The sequence below is a fragment of the Glycine soja genome, chromosome 8 (genome assembly GCF_004193775.1).
Source record: "Glycine soja cultivar W05 chromosome 8, ASM419377v2, whole genome shotgun sequence".
Lineage (NCBI taxonomy): Eukaryota > Viridiplantae > Streptophyta > Magnoliopsida > Fabales > Fabaceae > Glycine > Glycine soja.
The window spans coordinates 33671179-33692500 of NC_041009.1; the positions used below are offsets into that span (position 1 = coordinate 33671179).

General features: G+C 32.4%; 1 protein-coding gene and 1 long non-coding RNA gene across 2 annotated transcripts; one reads left to right on the forward strand and one right to left on the reverse strand.

The window, feature by feature from the left end:
- Positions 1–12217: 12217 nt before the first annotated feature.
- Positions 12218–13137, reverse strand: LOC114424097 (zinc finger BED domain-containing protein DAYSLEEPER-like). Its single transcript, XM_028390963.1, has 3 exons — positions 12492–13137; positions 12340–12396; positions 12218–12261 (listed from the first exon to the last, which is right to left on the reverse strand). Exons 1-3 carry the CDS (start codon positions 13135–13137, stop codon positions 12218–12220), a joined length of 747 nt encoding a protein of 248 aa, XP_028246764.1.
- Positions 13138–19211: 6074 nt separating this feature from the next.
- Positions 19212–20432, forward strand: LOC114422514. Its single transcript, XR_003668691.1, has 3 exons — positions 19212–19485; positions 19745–19820; positions 19916–20432. It is a non-coding gene; the product is annotated as an uncharacterized LOC114422514 (long non-coding RNA).
- Positions 20433–21322: the final 890 nt, after the last annotated feature.

A 21322-nucleotide genomic window follows, 5' to 3' on the forward strand; every position in this document is an offset into this window, starting at 1 on the left:
CAAGGAAGTTCTTGAAATTGAGAAATAGTTGATTATGATAAGAACACCCTTAATCACTAAAAGTGGATAGCATATGTACATAAATAATCAACAATCACACACAAGTACAAACTATAATAAGTCTATAAGGCATACACCATAACCATATTTTATTAATGAGACAAATAATACAGAAAAAACCGAGCAATACAACTTACCAAGCCCTGTACATTCAGTATTGTCGTGGTTGAAGAAATTTGTCTCTTCGCTGCAATGGAACATGCTGGAAATTTCTCCTCCAGAGCCTTCTCGAACTCTTGAACATGGTATTTCAAATACCCATCTATTGTGGTTATACGCATCAAGCGGCTTGGATGAGCTTTCCCAAGCCTTTCAATGTAAACTGGCCTACCTTCCTTGTCAACTCCATGATACCCTTGAGGGTAATGCTGCAACACTTCTTCCTGCTCTTCAAATTCAAAATCCTTCAAATCAAATTTCACTACAGAATTAGACTTGATCAATTAAATCATGCATGTATCAAGTGCATCCTAGCATAGAACACATGCTCTTATTCCGAAATGTACAAACATCAAACAATTGTACTAATCTGCTTAAAGTAAAAAGGACAAAATAAAATCATTTAAATTTTGAATTCAAATGAAGTGCTCTATGGTAAATATTGGATCCCCTTTCAGACTTGGTTTATGAACATAACTTGGATTTAAAGATGCACATAATCAGGTTTGGTTTATGAACATGAGTTATATTTGGACCCCCTTTCATACTTTCACGATCATCTAAGTTTGTGCTCTTGCGTTATCTAAACCAAACCTGAGAAGTCAAACTCTTCAGATAATGTGCCAATATGTGATGTGATCAGATTATAATTTAAGTTAATCAAAATTTCTATCATTAACTCCCTTCTTTAACATTGAAAAAGTTGCTATGGTGTAAAAAAAATAAAAATTAATCAAAACCTCTTTCTCTTTATTAAAGTTATTTAACAAAAAAGCTGAAAATAATAAAAACGTCAATTTTAGGGTGAAATAATTATTAGTGGTTGATGCTGACAATAGATGTGTGGAGTGGACCAATATATATAGTAACCGCTAGCCAATAAATACTTAACCGACACCGACAAACGAAATAAAACAAAGAGCACCGCACCAATTCGCCGCACTCTTAAACCATTGAAGTTTTCAAAGTTGCTGAATTCATGAATCGATTTTGCTAAATGCTAATCTGTATCTTTCTATAGTACCATTAATTATTACTAGGAAATTAAAAGTTAAATAAATGATAAAAAATATAACCCCTATATATTACTACTTATATAGATTTCCATAAAAACCTTTTGTCCATTAATTCCTGAAAAAATACTATTAAAACTATTAAATCTCTATTTTGTAAATAAAAAATAGTATTGAATTTGAAGCCAAATATATAAAATTATTTATAAAATTAGTATTCACGGCAAAATTCTTTCGTATTAACACAACAACGTGCCTAAGACTCAAAATCCAAAATTCCTTAGAGTGTATTTGGATGGAGGAATTTAAGATTTTGAGAAATTTTAAATTCTAAAAATTTTAAATATTTAAATTGAAATTTTTTTATTTTTAAAATTTTGTGTTTGGATAAAAAGATTAAAATTATGAGGGTAAAAAAAATGAATGAAAAAAAGAAAAGATTGATGTGCTAGTTATACGTGTTCCTCTACGCTCAGACCCGATACATGTTCCACGATCTCATACGGCGGTGTGTTTCTTGAAGAAGATAATAAGAAGAGAATTTTCTCACTTTTTAGAAGGAAATTGAAATGTCAGATTTTTAGTTGTTTAAAATCCTGTTTTAAAATTCCAAAATTTTAAATTCTTCACAAAAAAAACATCCAAACAATGAATTTTAAATTACAGAAATTCAAATTCTCTGATAAATTACTTTCCTTAGTTAAAATTCTCTATCTAAACATACTCTATGTGTTTGGATGAGGAATTTAAAGATTTCTAGGAAATTCAAATTCACAGCATTTTGATTGCCTTGATTTAAATTCCTTTCATTTTGTAAATATTTTGTTTGGATGAGGCAATTCAATTTCTTGTATTTTAATTTCCTTGTTTGGATAAAGTAATTCAATTTCAATGAAATTCAAATTTTCATTTTTAAATATTTATTTAAAAATTAAAATTTTAATATTGAATGAAAATAAACATGAGTCATTTTTTAAATAGTTAAATATTCAAAATAAATTTAATGTTATAAAATATATAATAATAAAATTTTTAAAATATTTAATAATTAAATAATCAAAATAATTTTAATGCTAAACAATTTTGAATCTTATACAATATTCTTGTAGTAACACAAAAAAACTTGGATTAAACAATACTGCAAAATTAAAAGATGAATGATATGTAATTCTTTATTCTTGTTTAAAAAATTAATTACCTAGTCTTGCAATAATTTTAAAAAACATATTAAAATTAAATAATTATGTAATTTAAGGACAATTATCTCGTACAAACTTCAAATGATATTAATTTTATTGTTCGTACGGGAAGAAAATTCAAATTGTTAATAACGCATCGAATTGTTAATAACGCACCAACGCATAAACACGAATCAACACAAGCATTACAAGGTCCTAATTAATCAAGTTCCAAACAAAGATCTTAAACAAGAATTACAAGGTCCAAATTAAAAAAAAAACAATGTTCTTCATTCCATAATCTTCATTCATCATCAAGTGTAAAAGGTCGAGGAACCTGAATAATTAACATCTAATGCTGCCATTTAGGGGAGAAGAAACAAGATAATATAAGTCACAAGAGGAAAGATAAATAACTATAGTAAAAATATGAGTTCAATTAGGCATAAAAAAGACACAAATTTATAATTTGAAAATTGAAATTGGAAATGTAGACAAAAGGTTACTCACCACTATAGCTAACTGCTTTGGATCGTCAGCTAACCATTTAATAGCTTTAGCCCATTTGTTGTCTATTAAGATCTGGTATCAAAGCTGCCTCACATAATACTTCTTGAATATCTTCATCATCAACTTTACCATCCATTTTTTCTACCATTCGGTTAAAAGAGTTCGTCATTTTATCCAAAGAAGCTGTCATTTTCCTTCTTTTTCTTCCATCTTTCTCTTGTGAGGATGTGTGCCAGAAGAAGTCGAACCTTATCTTTTTTCTTTTGTATTAGAGCTTGGTTCTTCTAAATCTATGGGCAGTAGCACCTAACCCCATGAATTCCACTTCATTTGTTTCTCTACTCATCGCTTCATCAGCATCCATAGCAGTTTCAGCTTCATGACCGGTGGATCTATCTTTAGCACACAAATCCACTATATCATCCCAATTTTGAAGCACCTTGAATCGAAACGGTTTAGCCGATTTATGCGACTGAACAAAAAATAAAAAGTCAAATCCAATCTACTTTGAATAACAAATAGCAACATATTAAAGAATACTTACAGTGCAATATTCATTCCAAGCATTTTCATTCTCAAGTGATCATGTGCTTAGTGCCATCCCAATCAAATCCACTTTGGCCAAGGATGCCACTTACAATACCATACCACGATCTCCATAATTTGATACGGTTTTTGACATTATCTGATGTGACATTAACATTGAAGCTTGTAGACAACATTGTGGCTGCAGCATTCAATGCTGACCTCTTCCAACCTCCATTACCCTTGTTGCCCAAATTCCTTTGATCTCTAAGTACATCAGCCAATACATGTTCCATTTCCAAATTTCATGTAAAATAACTTCTTGTTTCCTCATTATTTTTTCCTAAAACTTTTCTTTTGTCCGTCATTTTTTCATTAGATGACTCCATTGAAGTTAATGTCACTTGTTCAACCTGCACATAACAAATATTAGATATGACCTACTTTATTCATTTGACTAGTCCACTGCACAATCATAGAAAATATTTCAAGCAAAGTTTTTATGCAATAACAAAGTACATAAAAGTCTATCTTCGATAGAAAAGTACAATAGTAAGAAAGCACACAAAGTTTGTCAGCAATAGCAAATTACATTTAAAAAAGAACTATCCCTAAGTAAAGTTTCTCCTAACTTGATAGTTAGCAAACATGTTCATAGCTAATGTATCTCGAAATCTTATCCATTCCTCGGTAGCTTGAATAGTTGTGATATCATCTATGACATTATTTTGAACTTCTTCCCTTGATTGATGGACTAACTCTTCATCAACAACAGATAAAAATTCTAAGTCTTGAACTTCTAAAAGTTGATCAGTTTGTTGTTCGTCTCTTATGAAATTGTGTAACACAAAACAAGCATTGATAATTCTTATTTGTGTCTTTATATCAAAAAATGAAGGAGTTCTTAATATACTCCATCTTTTTTTCAAGATCCCAAATGACCTTTCTATTGCATTTCGGGCACTTGCATGACGAAGATTAAATAACTCCTTGTAACTTTGAGGGGTGTTTCCAATCCACTCATTGAGATGATATCTAGTCCCTCGATATGGTGCTAAAAATCCTGGACCATTGGTATATCCCGCATCCACAAGAAAATACTTACCTACAATGTTTAAAATAACAAACATAGACTTAAACTAGACCAAAAAAAAAAACGAAAAAAATTATTTCTAAGAAATATTACCAGTTGGAATTTCAAGTTTGTTTTGACGACGTAATGCATCTCGTAATACTCGAGAATCTCCTACAGACCCTTCCCACCCAGGTAACACATAAATAAACCTTAAATCTGGACCACAAGCAACTAACACATTTGTAGAGATTCTATTACGATATCTAGGTCTCTCATCAGGAGAAACTGTAACCGGAATATGAGTCTCATCAAGTGCTCCAATACATCTCTACAAACAAGACAATTTTTTTAGATTCTAAGAAAATTTTATAATTAACTAATTTCTCCTAACAATTGATAAACTTACCTCAAACCATCTCCACTTGTTTGCTTCCGCACCTTCTAAAGTACAGGGTTGAAAATTCAAATAGTCTTTGCTCACTTTCATTACCGCTCTTAAGACATCATTGAATTGCCTACTTATGGTTTCTTTAGATCTACAATAACTAAATTGCACTACCCTATATTTTAGGTTGTGAGCAAGGATATGTAAAAACATTGCTACTGCTTCAGTTGTTGGAACATTTCTTGTTCTTAATAATCCACCCTTTTCTTGTAAAATTCTACAAAGGTTAAAAAATGCATTTTTACTAAGCCTCAATTGTTCAATGCAATCTTTATTTGTTCCTCTATAAAGACGATTGAGGAAGCTGTGACGTTCTAGTTCCCAATTACGGGTTGGTTCCTTAACAAAATAGTTATTATGATACCATGTCACTACACCAATGACCATATGAACAACACAAGCAACAACTAATAAGATTATCTTCTTATACTCTTCTCTTTTACGTTTTCTTGAAGTCATTGTAGTGTCAACTATGCTATGATCCATTTCTTCTCAATCCAAACTGCATGATAATGATATAAGATAATATGTGCATATATTATTTGGAGATTTAAAACAAATATCTAGGTAAAAGATGTAAAACAATGGTACTAGTGCAATACAAAGATGATCAACTAAAAACAATGATACTATTAAATCATGTCTTGTTCTTTTCTCTCCCTGTATATATATTGATATTAGACCAGACCAAGTTAACGCTTGTACCAAAAAGCTATTTTGGGCCTACAAATACAAATGTGTAACTTGATCACAAAACAATGACAACATGGGTAACATTTGACTAGGTTCAACCTTACTCCAAAGCTGAAGGGCATAACAACAACCAATCCATTATTATTAATTTTATATAGATTAATCTATTTAGGAGCAATATACTATATTTCATATTCTATTATTAACTAATAGTGTGGCTGTATATATAAAACTCTATCTTATATTATCTTTAATTAGTGTAGGAGAAATATATGCAACATATGATTCTTGTTATACTTTTGGTATTTAGTATAAATATCTTTTGGTAAAATATACTGCAAAGTAGTTCCTAGTTCCTAGTATTAGTAGAGTAATGGATATATACATGAATATAAAGAATAAAAAGTGCTCTTGTATGATTTTTAATAAAATATTTTTTTTATTTCTTAAACAATAACCTTAAAACAAAAGGCACTTATTAAAAAGCCCTTATTGCATCCTAAGAGAGATTACATAAGTATTACATCCTAAGTCCTAACCCGCTACCTTAGCAACCAATAAATCCTCCAACATGTATTGCTTATCATTGCCATCATGGTATAGCTGCCAACAAAAAGCAATACCAACCTATCCCATCAATGCCATCAGGTTATTGCTTATCAATTAGCATACTTCCATGAACATTTCTTTTGTCATATTGATTTGTCCAGTGATCCATTTCCACACAACCAATGTAATATGCTTAAAATAAGAATTTAACCCAAATATAATAATATTTTACTTTTTAAAACATTTCTCAATATATCAATGAGTATTAAAAATATTGAAAGATAGCTGTAAAAAATGGAAAGATGATAATATATAGAGATGATATATAAATATGATGTCTATTTCTTTGTACTTTAATATGTTTATATTATTTAATCATAAATTTATTATTTTTTGGGATATGATATGCAAACCTAAGCAATAAGGAATATCTCCAATAAAACCTTAGCTTGGAACGTTCGTACCGGTAATTCAGTTTCTCAATGGCATAATAAGGATACACTTGAAGCTTCACATTGGCCTTTTAACAAAATTAACATCATATCTCCCCCGAAATCAGTATATACGATACCTCTTACCATGTACCAAAACCAACACCCCTTTTAAATATTCGCACAGAGGAAGAAAACTATGAATTTAAGACCAAGAAATTAATAATATTTTCTTTTTGTGCACAACTCAAGAAATTAACAAAATGAAAATAATGTAAATTGTTAATTACCAATTCTGCACAATGCTACAATTGTTATTGCTAATTCCCCTTTCTATTTTAGAAAACAATTTCCCAGCAAATAAGTAAGACCCTTTTTATCAAACACTTAGTCCTAATTCTTTTGGCCTCGATACTCTGCCTTTTTACCTACAAATAACACGGGAAAGCCTTATCTTTGACACTTAAAAGAAGGTCCTGCAACTACGTTGAGCTTTCTACATGTTAATGCACCCTTGATGAGATATACACAAGAATGAAGAATAAAAACAATGTAAAGAGGGTAAATAATCCCTTACAAAAGCCTAAAGAATAGATAAATATCATTCCACAATTTTTTTTGGCAAAATCCACAGTTTTTTAAATAAATTGTTTCCTTAACCTAGGTTCTAGATCCACCACTAGTTCAATTTGGTGTATTAGGCTAAGCAATTGTTCCAAGTGTGACCAGCTTACAAACTGTCTCATACCTCTGATAAATCCCTCCATATCATCTTCCCCTCATATATGTTATATGCTTAAAATGTATCAACTCCCAACCAACACCAATCATACTATTATGCAGACACTGCTTCAACAGAAAAAGCTCATGAATTTATTAATAATGGAAATCAATGAATTTGGTGCTTTGTATTGATTGATCTAGGATGTATGAATTTTTGTAAATTTATGATACTTATCTTTGATTCGTATGAATAAAAAAAAATTAACTGTTCAAACTTTGTTAGAAAATAATTATATAAATGAGAACCAACTAAATAATTAATACTTTTTTTAGCTCTAATATCATGTTAGTAAATTAAAAAGAGAAAAGAGTATGAGAGAAGATAATAAAAATAGAATTAATTGTGATGACTAACATCATTAGATCAAACATCTGCTTGTTGACTTGTATATAATATGAGAAGTAACTAATTAGTAACTAGTTCTTAATTCTTTAAGTCTTAACCAATTACATATTTCTTTAGTATATGTAATTTTACTATTTACTTATACAAATAAAATATATTTACTTACCTTTATTCATCTTCCACCTTTCCCTAGTGTTTTCTGTCCCGTCCTTGTTTATATAAATAAATGCTAGGACAGTATTTTGAGGACAAAACAACCTCATGGTTCATGAATGAGACCACAAAGGGTCAATGAGTCTTCTAAGGTTTGAACTCTGATCACAGACTTGCTGAAAAAAGTGCACGCAACACAGGGATACATACCATTTTCAAAATCATGTGCCTAAACTCATGAATGAGTTCACAAAAGGGTCAATGGTCTTCTAAGGTTTGAACTCTAAACACAGACTTGCTGAAAAATATATATGTACACAACAAAGGTATAACATTTTCAAAATCATGTGCCTTAAGAAGAGGGTAAACTTGTTCATACTTACTTCAAGGAGGTGTTGTTAACTACCCAACCAGCCACTACTTTGATCAGTGACCAAGTTTTACCAAGTGGGCAGCTCCTAATGAATTGAAGGCATGACATGGAAAGCCTTGGTTCACAAAAGGTTGCAGTAGAACCTAGTCACCATGCACTCATGAAGTTACTCAAAAGAGTGAGTGTGCTTGTTATAAATTGCAACCTAATCACTTGTAACTCTCCAAGGTCCACTATCTAGTGCTCTATCTTTGTGTATATTCCCTGTGGTCCCCTTTTACTCATTTCCAAACTTTAGCCTTTACATCGTCAAGTTTTTCATTTTCAATTAATCCTCATCTCATTTTTGAGTTTGTTCTCTCAAGGTAATCTTCTTTGGTGTGGTTCTTCTTGGTCACACTGTTGTGATAGCTGTTTCTAGTTAGTTACCTGTGAAACTTGTTTGTGTCAGTCCATCTTGGCTTTTGTGCTGTGTTGTCTTGTCTCTCAAATTGCATATGCCTTTGATTGAGACTGGAAAGTGTTTCAGAATTTGCATTATGTTTTTTCTTTATTCTATTTCAGTGAGAACTTTTGGAGTGAACTAATATAAAATGATGTGAAAATGGTATTTTGTCACTTAAAGTGTGCATATTCTGTGATGGATTTTGGGAATTAGAAGACTCAGTTGAACTGCCTTTAAACCAATTGTAAAATTGAAAGTTGTTAGTTACTATGTTATCAAGAAGTGCCAAAACAAAAATGCAGGTTTGGATAAGAAAAGGTTATTGGATTTCACAATCTATAGGAAGACTTCCACCAAAACTTTTCCTATTAAGCTTTAGGTGGAGTCACATGTGCAGTTGTACAAGTTTGAGAATCCAATACAACGTGAAGGTTTGTGATTCATACAGCTTTGCACTATTTCTAGAATGAGACCATTTGTGCAATAGAGAAAGAATTTCAAAAGTGAAGTAGATGTGACATAAGTATTAAACTTCTCAAATTTTTTTCATGTTAGTTTAACTTTCTTTGGGACTTTATCATTTTTTATCTATGATGCAGTTTAGCCCATGTCAGTCTCAGCTAGTGCAGTGCCACTGTTAGGGGATCGACTGTGTGAAAATGGATTTAAGTATTAAAATTCTCCCTGCCACCAATGATGTACATGGAGGAGTCATTGTGGACTTAAAAGAGCCTATGGACTCTGAAGATTTTGCTACTTTGCTTAGATCTTCACTTTTACATTGGAAGCAACAGGTAAACATTATGATCCAGAGCCTAAAATGGTACTTTTTGTTGCATTTACTCAATATTTCAAACCTTTATCTGAATGTGGCTATGTGTGTGTATAACCCTTTATCTGTATGAATGCCAGCATTTTTTTTCCTGCATAACATAATGTTCTTGCCTAAAATTTATTCAGTCATAAAATGAAAACCTCTGACCTCTAGTTAGCCTTTATTAACTTTAGTAAGCTTTGCAGGGAAAAGATGGTGTTTGGATCAAGCTACCTATTGAGCTTGTTAATCTTGCTGAAACTGCAGTTAAGGTAATTTTGCCATATTTTCTTTGGGAGTTCTTTTATAAATTGTTTTATGCATGGTTCCTCATCTTGCAAACCGCTTGTCAGGTCCAATACTAAGAAAAACTTGTGATAATAATGTGACAAACTCATATTAACCATATTTTAACTATGATCTCTATTCTCTAATTTTGAAATGCAATGGTAATGTTTGTCTAGTATCTGATAGACATCGCATGTTAGCCTGATAACCATATTATTCATATTCAAAGCATCTTGTGTCAAATCTTGTATGATTTTCAACAGAAAATCATACAGTTCAAGAAATTCAAATAGATTTGTTTCTCTATTTCTCTTTGATGCATATTCACAAATATATGGTGCTCACAATCTATCTCAACTCCAAATCCATTCAATTCACACCCACCAACATATCAAAATCACGGAAATAAAATAAATAAAATAGAAAATGAAACATAAATAAAAAAAATCAAGCAACCCTTATAACTACAAAAATGAAATCAAAATCAAACAAACATAAACTTGAAAAAAGAAAAAAAAAACAAAGATGAGTGAGGGAGAGAGGAACTTACCAGCGAGAGGAAGAAAAACCACGGAGAGGAAGTGGTAGCTTGTGACGCTACTGAGAGGGAAAGAGAGAGAGCTTGTGATGGTGCGTTGAGAGGGAGAGAGAGAGAGAGCTTGTGGTGTGCATGTGCGATGAGAGAGAGCTCGTGGTGTGTGGTGTGCTGAGAGAGGAATACGGGGAGGAATTTTAATTTCTTTGCTTTTTAATGAGAATTTCAAATTCTCTCAAATTAGTATATTAAAATACTTTGTAAAAATGATAGCATTTTAATTACTTTTAAAATACCCCATCCAAACATATTAGATTATTGAAAGGTAATTTAATATCTTTGTTGAAATACTTTATCTGGTTAAATTTCCCATCCAAATAGAGGGTTAATGTCAAACTATAAATATCTATATTTTTCTTATTGCAGCTATGAAAACTTTATTAAGTAATAGTATACTTACTGTTTTGTATTAATAAATTAACCAACCATTGATAAATTACCTGAAGGATAGCGTCAGTTTCATATCCTTTTCTCCAAATTAGCATCTCTTCCCACATCTGAATCGTCTTCTCAATGTCAGTCCCTCGCTTTAAGAAACCTACCATCGACCAAATTTCACATACAACAAAACAAAATTAAAAAAAAAATCAAAAGTTATTAGCATGAGTGATTTAAATTTGAGTTGGATCCCCACTTAAACATAAAATGATAACTAAAAATATCACACATGGGTGGGAGAGGAGGCATACACCTCCTTGATTATACCAAACAAAAAAAAAAGTGATGAGAAAACAAATTAAAATTAAAAGAAAAAGAGACAATAAAAATGCATGATAATCATCATGCCTGGGAGGAACTAAGCCCCTCTGAAGCAGTCTCTGATGCAATTCCTGCACTGCGAATTCCTCTTGAGCGTCTCTCACGTCCTCAATGGGAATCCTGAAGTCTATCTTCCTCTTCCCTCTCTTCTTGAGCGAGTGCGTGAATATAGAAGACACCCTTATGGCCATCTTTTTCAGGCTTCCAATTCTTGACCTTTTTCTCTCCTCTTCTGAATTCTCTACCATTTCACCCTCATCTTCCACCACCACGACTCCTTTCCCAAAAAAAAAATCATAAATTTTAAAATTAATAAAAATAAAATAAAACAACTGTAATTGGAGTTGAGTCAAGTTGAACTAGACATGGCAATGGGGGGGGGGCGGGGACGGGTATTGTTTCCCTAATCCCCGATCCCGACCTGTCCCCATACCCGATACCCGACGGGTTTAAAAATTTTATCCCATCCCCGTACCCGTCGGGTATCGGGTATCCCCGACCCCGACCCGTACTCGATTACAATTAAAAAAAATTAAAAAAATTAAAAATTTGATTTTAAAAAAATAAATTGATTATTAAACATTTATTTTCAACTACTTATATATCATTAAATTTATTATAACATATGTGACTACAAAATTCGTTAAGAAATGAATATTAAATTATGTAAAAATTCTAAAATAAAATTAACTACTAATAAATAAAATAAAGACTAACACATTTGTCTAGCATGATTCCATAATTTTTTAAGGTAAATAAAATACGTCAAATATGAAACAACATAATTCAAATGTTCATTAGTTCAAATTACACCAAATTAGAAATAAATAGAAAATGAAAACAATGTCCATCATCAAAATAACCACCAACTTCACCAAACATGTCATTAACATTTCTTCTTCAGCGCTCAACCTGGTATTTATAAAATCAAACATCATATTTTAGATGTTTCAAATCTTAAAATCACACATCACATTAGTAAATAAGTATAGTTATTACTTTACCGATCAACAATAATGTCTACTAATCTTGCAAACATTGAGTAATGTTACTGACCAAAGATCCACCTATATTTTAAAAAATTTGAAAAATTAGATATGTATAATGATATTAAAAAAAATTAGAACCACTAAAAGTGAATATACCTTCATCATCGGATTCAATCTCATCAGTAAACGTTGATTCTTCAATTGATCTAGAACCTATAAATAATAATTATAAAATAATAAATAACAAGTTATAAGTTTTAAAAATATAAGCAATTCATAAAGTATCACATAAGCATTCAGAATTTTACCTGCATTCTCTGAATTCCATAACCAACTTTTAGAACACATCAAAGCTTCTAAAGTAGTATAATGAAGTCGGCTATGATGAGGAGTTAATATCTGACCTCCAATACTAAATGCCAATTCAGAAGCTACAGTGGAGATCGGAATAGCTAACACATCCCTTGCAATTGCTTGTAGTGTTGGATACTTTAACTCATTCAATTTCCACCACATTAAGATATCAAAATCTGAACTTCTTGGCAAAACTTCTTCCTCTAAGTAATGATCTAACTCTATTTTCATAGTTGAGGTTCTTGCCCTTTTCTTTCTTTCAATGTATCTATCATAATCACACAATTTACTCTTTCCATCACTAACCACATCTTGTGATTCAAAAGAACTAGTAGAATCTTGATGCTTTTTGGCTTGATATTCCGAAACCAAATCATAATACAAGTTTCGGATCCTATTAACTTGAGAAAAAAAATCAATGGGATAAATTGATTCAAAGTAAAACTCAAGCAACTCCATTTTGTATCTTGGATCTAAAACAGTAGCAACTCCCATGAGCACATGAATAACACTCCAATAAGAAACAAATTTTTGTAACATCTTTTCTGCCATATTTTGAATCACTTCATTAGGGGAATTGACCCATTTAGATAAAGCCATCTTGATCTCACAAATTTGAGGAAAATAAATGTTGGCAGTTGAATATTTTGTACCAGAAATCATTTATGTAATATCATTAAATATGGCCAACCTCTTACCCACTTCCTTTGCAAATTCCCATTGTGAATCACTTGGAAAACAAGATTATTGAGTTTCACGCTGCTTTAATCGGGAAAACACATCCTTATATGATATTGCAACATCAAGCATCTTGTAAGTTGAATTCCATCTAGTTGGACAATCTAAACTCAACTTTTTGGTGCAAGGGATTCACAATTGTTTAGCAGTATCTTGAAATTTTTCTAGCCTTTTAGGTGTTGCAATCCAATATGCTACATTATCTCGAATTTTTTCCACTCCATCCTTCACAACTCCTAAACCATCTTTTACTATCAAATTTAAGATATGTGCACAACAACGCATGTGAAGAAACGCTCCTTCCTTAATTAAAGTGCCTAATTGCAACTTATTCTTAATTTTTTCAATCATGCAATCATTTGTACTACAATTATCCAAAGTGATAGTGGACAATTTTGTATCAATGTTCCAATCCAGCAAACACTCAACTAGTTCATTGCAAAGTCTTTCACTTGTGTGAGGTGAAGGAACATAAATGAACCTAGTATATCAACACAAAAATAGCTTAATTACACTATCACAGAAAAAGATCTAACACAATATATCAACACAAAAATATCTAACACAAAAAATTATAAAAAAAATATCCAACACAATATATTGGGAAGCTATAAAATTAAGGATGTTGCTAGTACCTCAAAATGCGACTTTGCAAAGTCCATGAGCTATCAATCTAATGAGTTGTGACAGCCATATACCCTTTCTTTTGGTTGCTTGCAGTCCACATATCTGATGTAATTGCCACCCTTCCTTCATTTGTATCCAACAGCTTCATAACAATTGATTTTTCAAAGTCACAAACATTAAATATCTCTTTCTTTATAGTGTTTCATGAAGGACATTGAAATTGTGGTTGGAGTGTAGCTAAAAATCTTCTAAACCCAACATGATTCACTATTGAAAGTGGATATTCATGCATGATAATAGCACATGCAAGATCCTTCCTTGCATTTTCTTCATTATAACCTCCAGCAGTCAATTCTTGTCTACCTTGTGTAACCTTAGGAATAAGAAATGTTTGTTCCTTCCCTTTATCATGTAACCTTTTCTGAATGCATTTCTCCATATGGGCATGCAAATGCTTTGTTCCATTATTTGATGCTCCCCCGAGAAGCTTTTTGCAGTATTTACATTGGGCCTTGTCTTGCCCATCAACAGTTTTAATCTTATCAAAATGGTTCCACACAATACTTTTGAGCCTCCCTCCTCCAGTTTTTGTTGATGATACACCATGGTCATCCACCTCCATGCTAGGTGGTTGTTGCATAGGTTCATTATTAGGACCTTCAGCTGTACCGGTAGAACTTTCTACTGGAGTTGGTTGGTGTGAAGATAGCGGAGTAGGATGGTCTGAAGATTGTGAAGTTGGTTGGTGTGAACTAGGTTCTTCAATTTTCATATTTTATGCCATGGACTTCAACAATAAGCTATTATTTTAAAAACAAAGCAATTAATACAATACAGATTAACAAACATGAATAAAATAGTAATCCATGGCAACTAGTGTAGAGAATAATACTTCAAAACCCTATATAGCAGTAAAAATGTGACAAGAAATAAATTTGATTTCCCTATTGGCCAATCATTTAAGGCAGGCTTCCTTCATTTAAGGGTCTGTTTGGTTTAATAAATTTTTTTTCCTGATTTTATAGGTAATTACAAAAAATATACATTGGTTTTTACACTATTTTCTATTTTCAAATATTAGTACAGGAAGGGAAACAATGCAAACATGTTGTCTTTATCACTTGTATAAATCTTTAAAATCGAAAATGAAGTGAAAAATTGTAGCACCTTTGTAATTATTTGTGAAAAGAGGAAATGGAAACAATTTTTTTTTCTCAAACCAAACAGGCCCAATTTCATCCTTTTGCTATAAAATCTTATTTTTCTTTGGGCTTTGGTATGTATATTTTAGTTGTTATGTGATGCTGTTCATTTTAAGAAAGTACATCATCCTTGCTGATTGGCTAATTACACTACACAAATGCAACAACAGCAGCAACCATGCAGAGTCAGATTGACAGAGGCGTTTCATACAAAAGAGTATTAATAATAGTAACATGTGTGGGTAATAATATTATGAATTAGACTGTGCAAAGAAGCAAAAAGGGAAGGTGAGTAATCTTCACTAAAGTGCATTGTCACTGGGAAATATCCACCCTCCCAATCAGTCTGCAACATATGACATGCAGAAAAATTACCATGAAGTAAATAACAATGTCCACTATTGAACAATTCACTCATTCATTTGCGACTCTAATACAAGGCATGAAGTCAGAGAACATGACTCACTGAAATAAGCTCATAGTGATAGAATATTTGAGTAATTTCTATGACCTTAATTATGTTAAAAGCAAAAGGTCAATCATAAGCACCTAGATGGCATTGGTTTTCCCTCCTTTCCCCCTTGTTTCCTGGGTGTATGGTTCTCATCCCAACCAGAAAAATTAATTTTAAATATCGTTTGCTGTAAAAAAACTAACATATGTCAAAAGGCTCCTTGCTATCCTAAGGTATAGGGAGGTTAATTATACATAGTCTTGGTATCACACGCAAAGAGGTTGGCTTCTAGATTATGTAAAGTTGAATCCTGATATGAGTACTGAAATTAATATTGACTGAACTATTTTCAACTTTAGCTCGAAAGATTCCCTATGTGATTGGTCATTTCCTAGTTTAGCTCTTCCAATGGATTCTAGATCCCAACTTGCTCGAGTAAATTGGCTTGGACAACCTATAGTAGCTGGGCATCAATGTACATTACTCCAATTAATTCCTAGTTTTTTTAATGTATATATAGAAATAGAGATACTATTGTAAATTCCATCCTGAATATAAAATCCAAATGTTTACTTTCCATTGACCCTCCCACCTAATATCCACATTAGAAGTGATATTTTAGCAAAAATTGTCACATGGTATAGCCGTATAGGTGCTCAAAGATGGAACTGGTGAGTGAGTTGAAAAATATCAATACCCCTTTAGAGAAAAAGTACCTCCCACGTGCAGAATTGTGCAGCAGCCCCTAAACTCAATAAATACTTTCCATAATCCACTATTAGAGCATAAAAAACTGACCAAGAAAAAGCAGGAACTGAGCTATATATTCTCTATAGATAATGGGGGTTATTGTCTTGAGTCAACTTCAACAGAGGAGATTAGTCAAAACTTAAGATCATCTCAACTGCAAAATATATCAAGTGGCTCTAAATACATCCTTGGATTATGGGAAAGGTTGAGATATGAACTCACATTACATTTTGTGGAATAAAAACAGATTACAATGGCTAGATTTTGTAGTGTGGTTCTCTCAAGGTTCTTATCATGTACCTTCAAAGTTATTTATATAATATATAAGGCTTATGCCTGAAACATCACACAACTAGAACAGTTTCAAACAACTTTACCATCCTCAAACTATGTGACCGCAAAATTATAATTCTGCTGTGCCATACCATCAGTAACAGTAATAAGAAAAAAGCATCTGCCATCACATATAAGGCTCTAAAGCACACAAAACTCTTGGAGGGCAAACATCAAAAACTAACCAAATCGATTCTGTATTTACACCTGGAATCATTGGTCGTGCTGTATATTTATAAATTGACGAATAGCAAAGATCAATCCCTCTAGTTTACTTCAAATCCCTGTCATCCTCCCCAACCCCCAATCGCCAAATAGAAAATCAATAATACAGAGATATTTAAGCATCGAAGATGAAAGCGAGTGTAGACAGAAAAGAGATATGAAGAGAAAAAGAATGCACCCCAGCCTTGCCAGGAATAGTGCAATGCCAAACCATTGAATTAAGGGTGGCATCAGGGAGAGTCTCGGGCACAAAAATATATACCAGACCACAAAAAGCATAAAAGCAAACATTTTAAGAAGAAAAAGCTTTAGATGGAAAACCTGTGGTGATGTGGTTGGGCAACTACACAAAGCACATCGTCGTGTTCAACTCTTAGGGGAAATCCTCCTATATCCAAGAGACCACTAATGAAAATCCACATTCAATCCAAAGCAAGGAACATAAAATAAAATCAATGTACTGATCAGACACATACCTGATTACCTGAAGGAAGAAGAAGAGAAAGATTCAAGGTCTGAAGTTAGGGTTAAGGTTGGGGGTAGGAGGTAGGATGCTGTTAAATCTGAATGTGGCTTGGCTTTAGCTTTTATAATGTGCAGACTGCAGACCCTGCTTATTTATTTTATTTTCAGGGTCGGGGTCGGGGTCGGGGTGGATACAGGAATCCCATACCCGTACCCGTACCCGACTTTTGGTTATCGGGGAAAACCCGAACCCGAACCCATACCCGGTCAACTCGGGTATTACCCGTCAAAGTCGGGACGGGTTCGTGCGGGTACCCACAGGTACGGGTTTTCTTGTCATGTCTAAGTTGAACCAAGGTTTTAAAAGTCGATGTACGGCCGTAATATTAAAGTTTTTTAACTGTCCGAGACCGATATTTAAAATCTTATGAGTTGTACAGAAGATACCTGACATCTTTTGGTGAAGAAGGAAAGGAAGGAAAATGTAGTTGTTATTAGAAGATAAAAGCTAGTTAATTAATGGTGACACGGAAGAGGGTAGTTTAATGAATGAATGAGAGTGAGAGTGGTGTTTTGTATAAATATTAGTAATTTGCTGCACGGATCTATTGTGTTTTGAGGTGGCGTTTATTTGCATACGATACGACTACGAGGGCCACATTTAATTCTGTTCAATGAATCCAATCCAAACCAAACCGAACCGTCACAGTGTTTTTGGTTTTTGTTGAAGGTTGTGTGTGGATCTATCTCACTCACCGGAAGCAAGCATATAAGCCTTCTTTTTTGTTGGGTGTGGGGAGAAAGAAAGAGAGAAATAATAATGGGATCTCTAGTTTCTACACCAGCACACTACTGTGTTGCCCATAACATAACATAGTAATGATAGTATAGGTATTATTACTTACTCTAAGTTGACAGGTGTGAAGAATAGGCATGTATGAATGAAGATAGAGATTAAGACTGTTTGAGAGTTGAAATATTTACATAAATTAAATTATTTTGATAATTGTTATAATTAGAGTTTGATTTAACCTAAAGGAAGTTGAGATTTTTCGAAAAATGGATTCCTATTCGAAGGGTGTATAATCATATGGGTAAGTTTACACTACCCGTCAATTTGAGATCCGATTTGGTTTCTTAGGAGATATCAGGATACACAAGAAAGAGTTCTCTATTGATTCAAACTTTATATTTACCATATAGGGACAGAGGAAGAGGAAAAAATTGAGGATTTTATATAGTACTTTTGATCGAAAATCAATCTGATTTTTTTTTTTTTTTACTTTTTGCTCAATGATAAAATGGATCAGATTCTATATGACCAAACCCTGTGAGAGTTAAGGAATGATGGAACCCAATGATGTAATATTCATTATATTTACATATGAATGAATGATTTATTTAATAGAAAAATTCGTATTTAATTTTTTTTATATGTAAAATTTTCTTGAATTAATAATGATAATGCATCATAAGCAAAATTGATCTTTAATACACTGAGTTAGAGAATACCATGCTATTTTGATCCAAGAAAAAAAAATTAATTTTTATTTAAATAAAATTTTGTTGAAAAATAATTAATTAATTTTGTTTAGATATAATATAATAAATAAAATAGCTTTTACACAATATATTAAATAAAAGAAATACGTATACACTTAAAAAGTAAAAACAAATAGGTGATCGAAACGAAAGTGCTAAAGCCAACACTTACCGTCAAAATCAGGCGACATCTATGGTGGACCATTTTCTCAAATGTTCGATGGAGGACCTGTTTTTTTAAGGGATTATAATATTATTTTGGATTTTTGTTGTCTATTTATAAAATGGTGGAAATATAATTTTTTAAACTGAATTATCACTTATGTCCTTCATTAATGAACAGTAGTTAGGGTGTATACATTTGTGCAAGTAAGTGTTCGTTCATGCTTAAAGGAGGATGAGAACAACCTTTATGGCGAATAATGTGTGTGGTTGTTGAATCTAGGTTGCTTTGACCTACCACAAAGGGTTTGTTGATGATTGTTTACGGTGGTGCGGGAGGGGTGTTCCTGAACAGTCTTTGGGGGGTGTGCCTAAGGAACTGGAATCAGACATTCGTGTTAGTCGGAGGTGTTTGTACGTATATCAGAGGAGATAAAGTAGTCGTCGGAGGTTTGTTTGCAGTCATCCTTTTTATTTTTTTGATTATTTTAGGTTGTAAATTGAGCATTCTAGAAACATTGGGTAAAGTTTTGGTAGATCGAAGGGAAGTGTTTATAGAAGAAACTAGCTAACACTTGAGATCTCCATTATAAACCATTAAGTTTAGTGGCATTTATAGAGTTGCAATGTTTCATTTTGTGTAATGGGTTTTTCCTTTGATGTTTCCAGTATGAATGAACCTTGGAATTTTGTTATTTTTATTTAATAGTGAAATAGCTATGGAAATTGATGAAGAAAGGGAAGATGCAACAATTGATTTTGGGGAAAGTGGAAGACATTCTGATGTGAGTAGCAGAGTGAAGATATTTGTGTTTGTTGCTTGAGTTTTATGTTTAAGTAAACATTGTGTTTGTAATTGATAAACTGTAATCTTGTGTAGGGATCAAATGAGAGAATGCATGATTTGGGAGAGGATGAAAATATGTATGGAGAAGTTGAGGTTGACAATGGTGGTATTGATGATGTTGAGGTGGCAGTGTTGAAGTTCAATTTGATGTTGGTTTGGAACATGGTATTGAAGGAGGTAAGTGAATATACATTAACAACTTTGTTGATGTAATAAAACATTGACATGAAGAATATACTGAGTGATGATGTTGAAAGGTTTCATTTTTGCGATCTTGAGGTCGCATACCTGTTCTATTATTGGTATGGTAGATTGAATGGCTCTTGTGTGCCGAAGCAAGGTTTTAAAAAAGTGTAAGGGTGAAAAAACTCAGCAGACATTTGTTTGTTCTAGGAAAAGGTTGTAGAGAAGATAGGGGGCTAGAGTCACGTAAACGGGAACCCACAAATGATGTTAGGCGTGATTGTGATGCAAGATTTCGTGTTCACCTTCAAGCAAATGGAGATGGCATGTATCTGTATTCTTTTTTATGAATACAAGCATGAGCTATTGGAAGAAGAATATTGTGCGATGTTACTAGCACATGGGAAGATGACTTGGTCTGATATATTGCAAATGGAGAATTTTAAAAAAGCACGGATACCATTACGATTGTGTCATAACTTGGGTCACGACAGGAGGATGAAATAAAAATTATTTAAAATAAATAAATAATTTTCCAAAAAAAAAGAAAAACTTATTTAGGAGTCGTCACCAATATTTATTTAAAAAAACGTTTGAAAAATAAAAAAGAAAAAGGAATGGTCTACTCGGTTTGAGAAGAAGGATCCGGGAGTCATTTACGCGCGAGGAAGGTGTTAGCACCTCGTGTGTTTGTCATGAAAATGATAGTTTTTAATCGAGTACGCTAAAAATAAAGTGATTTTTAATTACTTATCTTCCCTTGAAAATATGCATTATATTTTGTTATATTATATTTTTTATTTAGAAAGCGAAATCAAATTTTTATTTTTATTTATTTTTTATTTTTTAAAAAAGGATTTTATTATTTTGTTTTTTTGTCAATAAGGGATTTACCCTCGTTTCTACGTATCCCCAGGTGCAATGAGGAAATCAGACTTACGTGTAGTTCTTTGTAGAAAAAAAAGCGATTGCATGTTGGGTTGATTTTATTTTTTTTATTATTTTTTTGAAAGGTTTTGGTTTTGTGGTAAACTTTGTGAAGTCAAGCAAATCGCAGACCTATCATGACATTCACAAAATTTACTCACACTTTTATTGAAACATTGCCAAGCAAGTTGGAGACCTAGCATGAAGTGCACGGAGAAAGAAAAAAAAAAGAATTGAGTGAACATTTATTTGAGAATGTTACCTTTTTGGAAAAAAATTTAGACTTGTGATAAACTTTGTGAACTCAAGCAAGTTGGAGACCCAACATGG

Excerpts from the sequence above, each read along its gene's own strand:
- LOC114424097 (XM_028390963.1), bottom strand. The coding sequence starts at position 13,137 with ATGGCTTTATCTAAATGGGTCAATTCCCCTAATGAAGTGATTCAAAAT. Across the intron at positions 12,397-12,491 it reads ATGGAATTCAGAGAATGCAG|GTTCTAGATCAATTGAAGAA; the intron begins GTAAAATTCTGA and ends TATTATTTATAG. Across the intron at positions 12,262-12,339 it reads GATTGAATCCGATGATGAAG|GTGGATCTTTGGTCAGTAAC; the intron begins GTATATTCACTT and ends TTTAAAATATAG.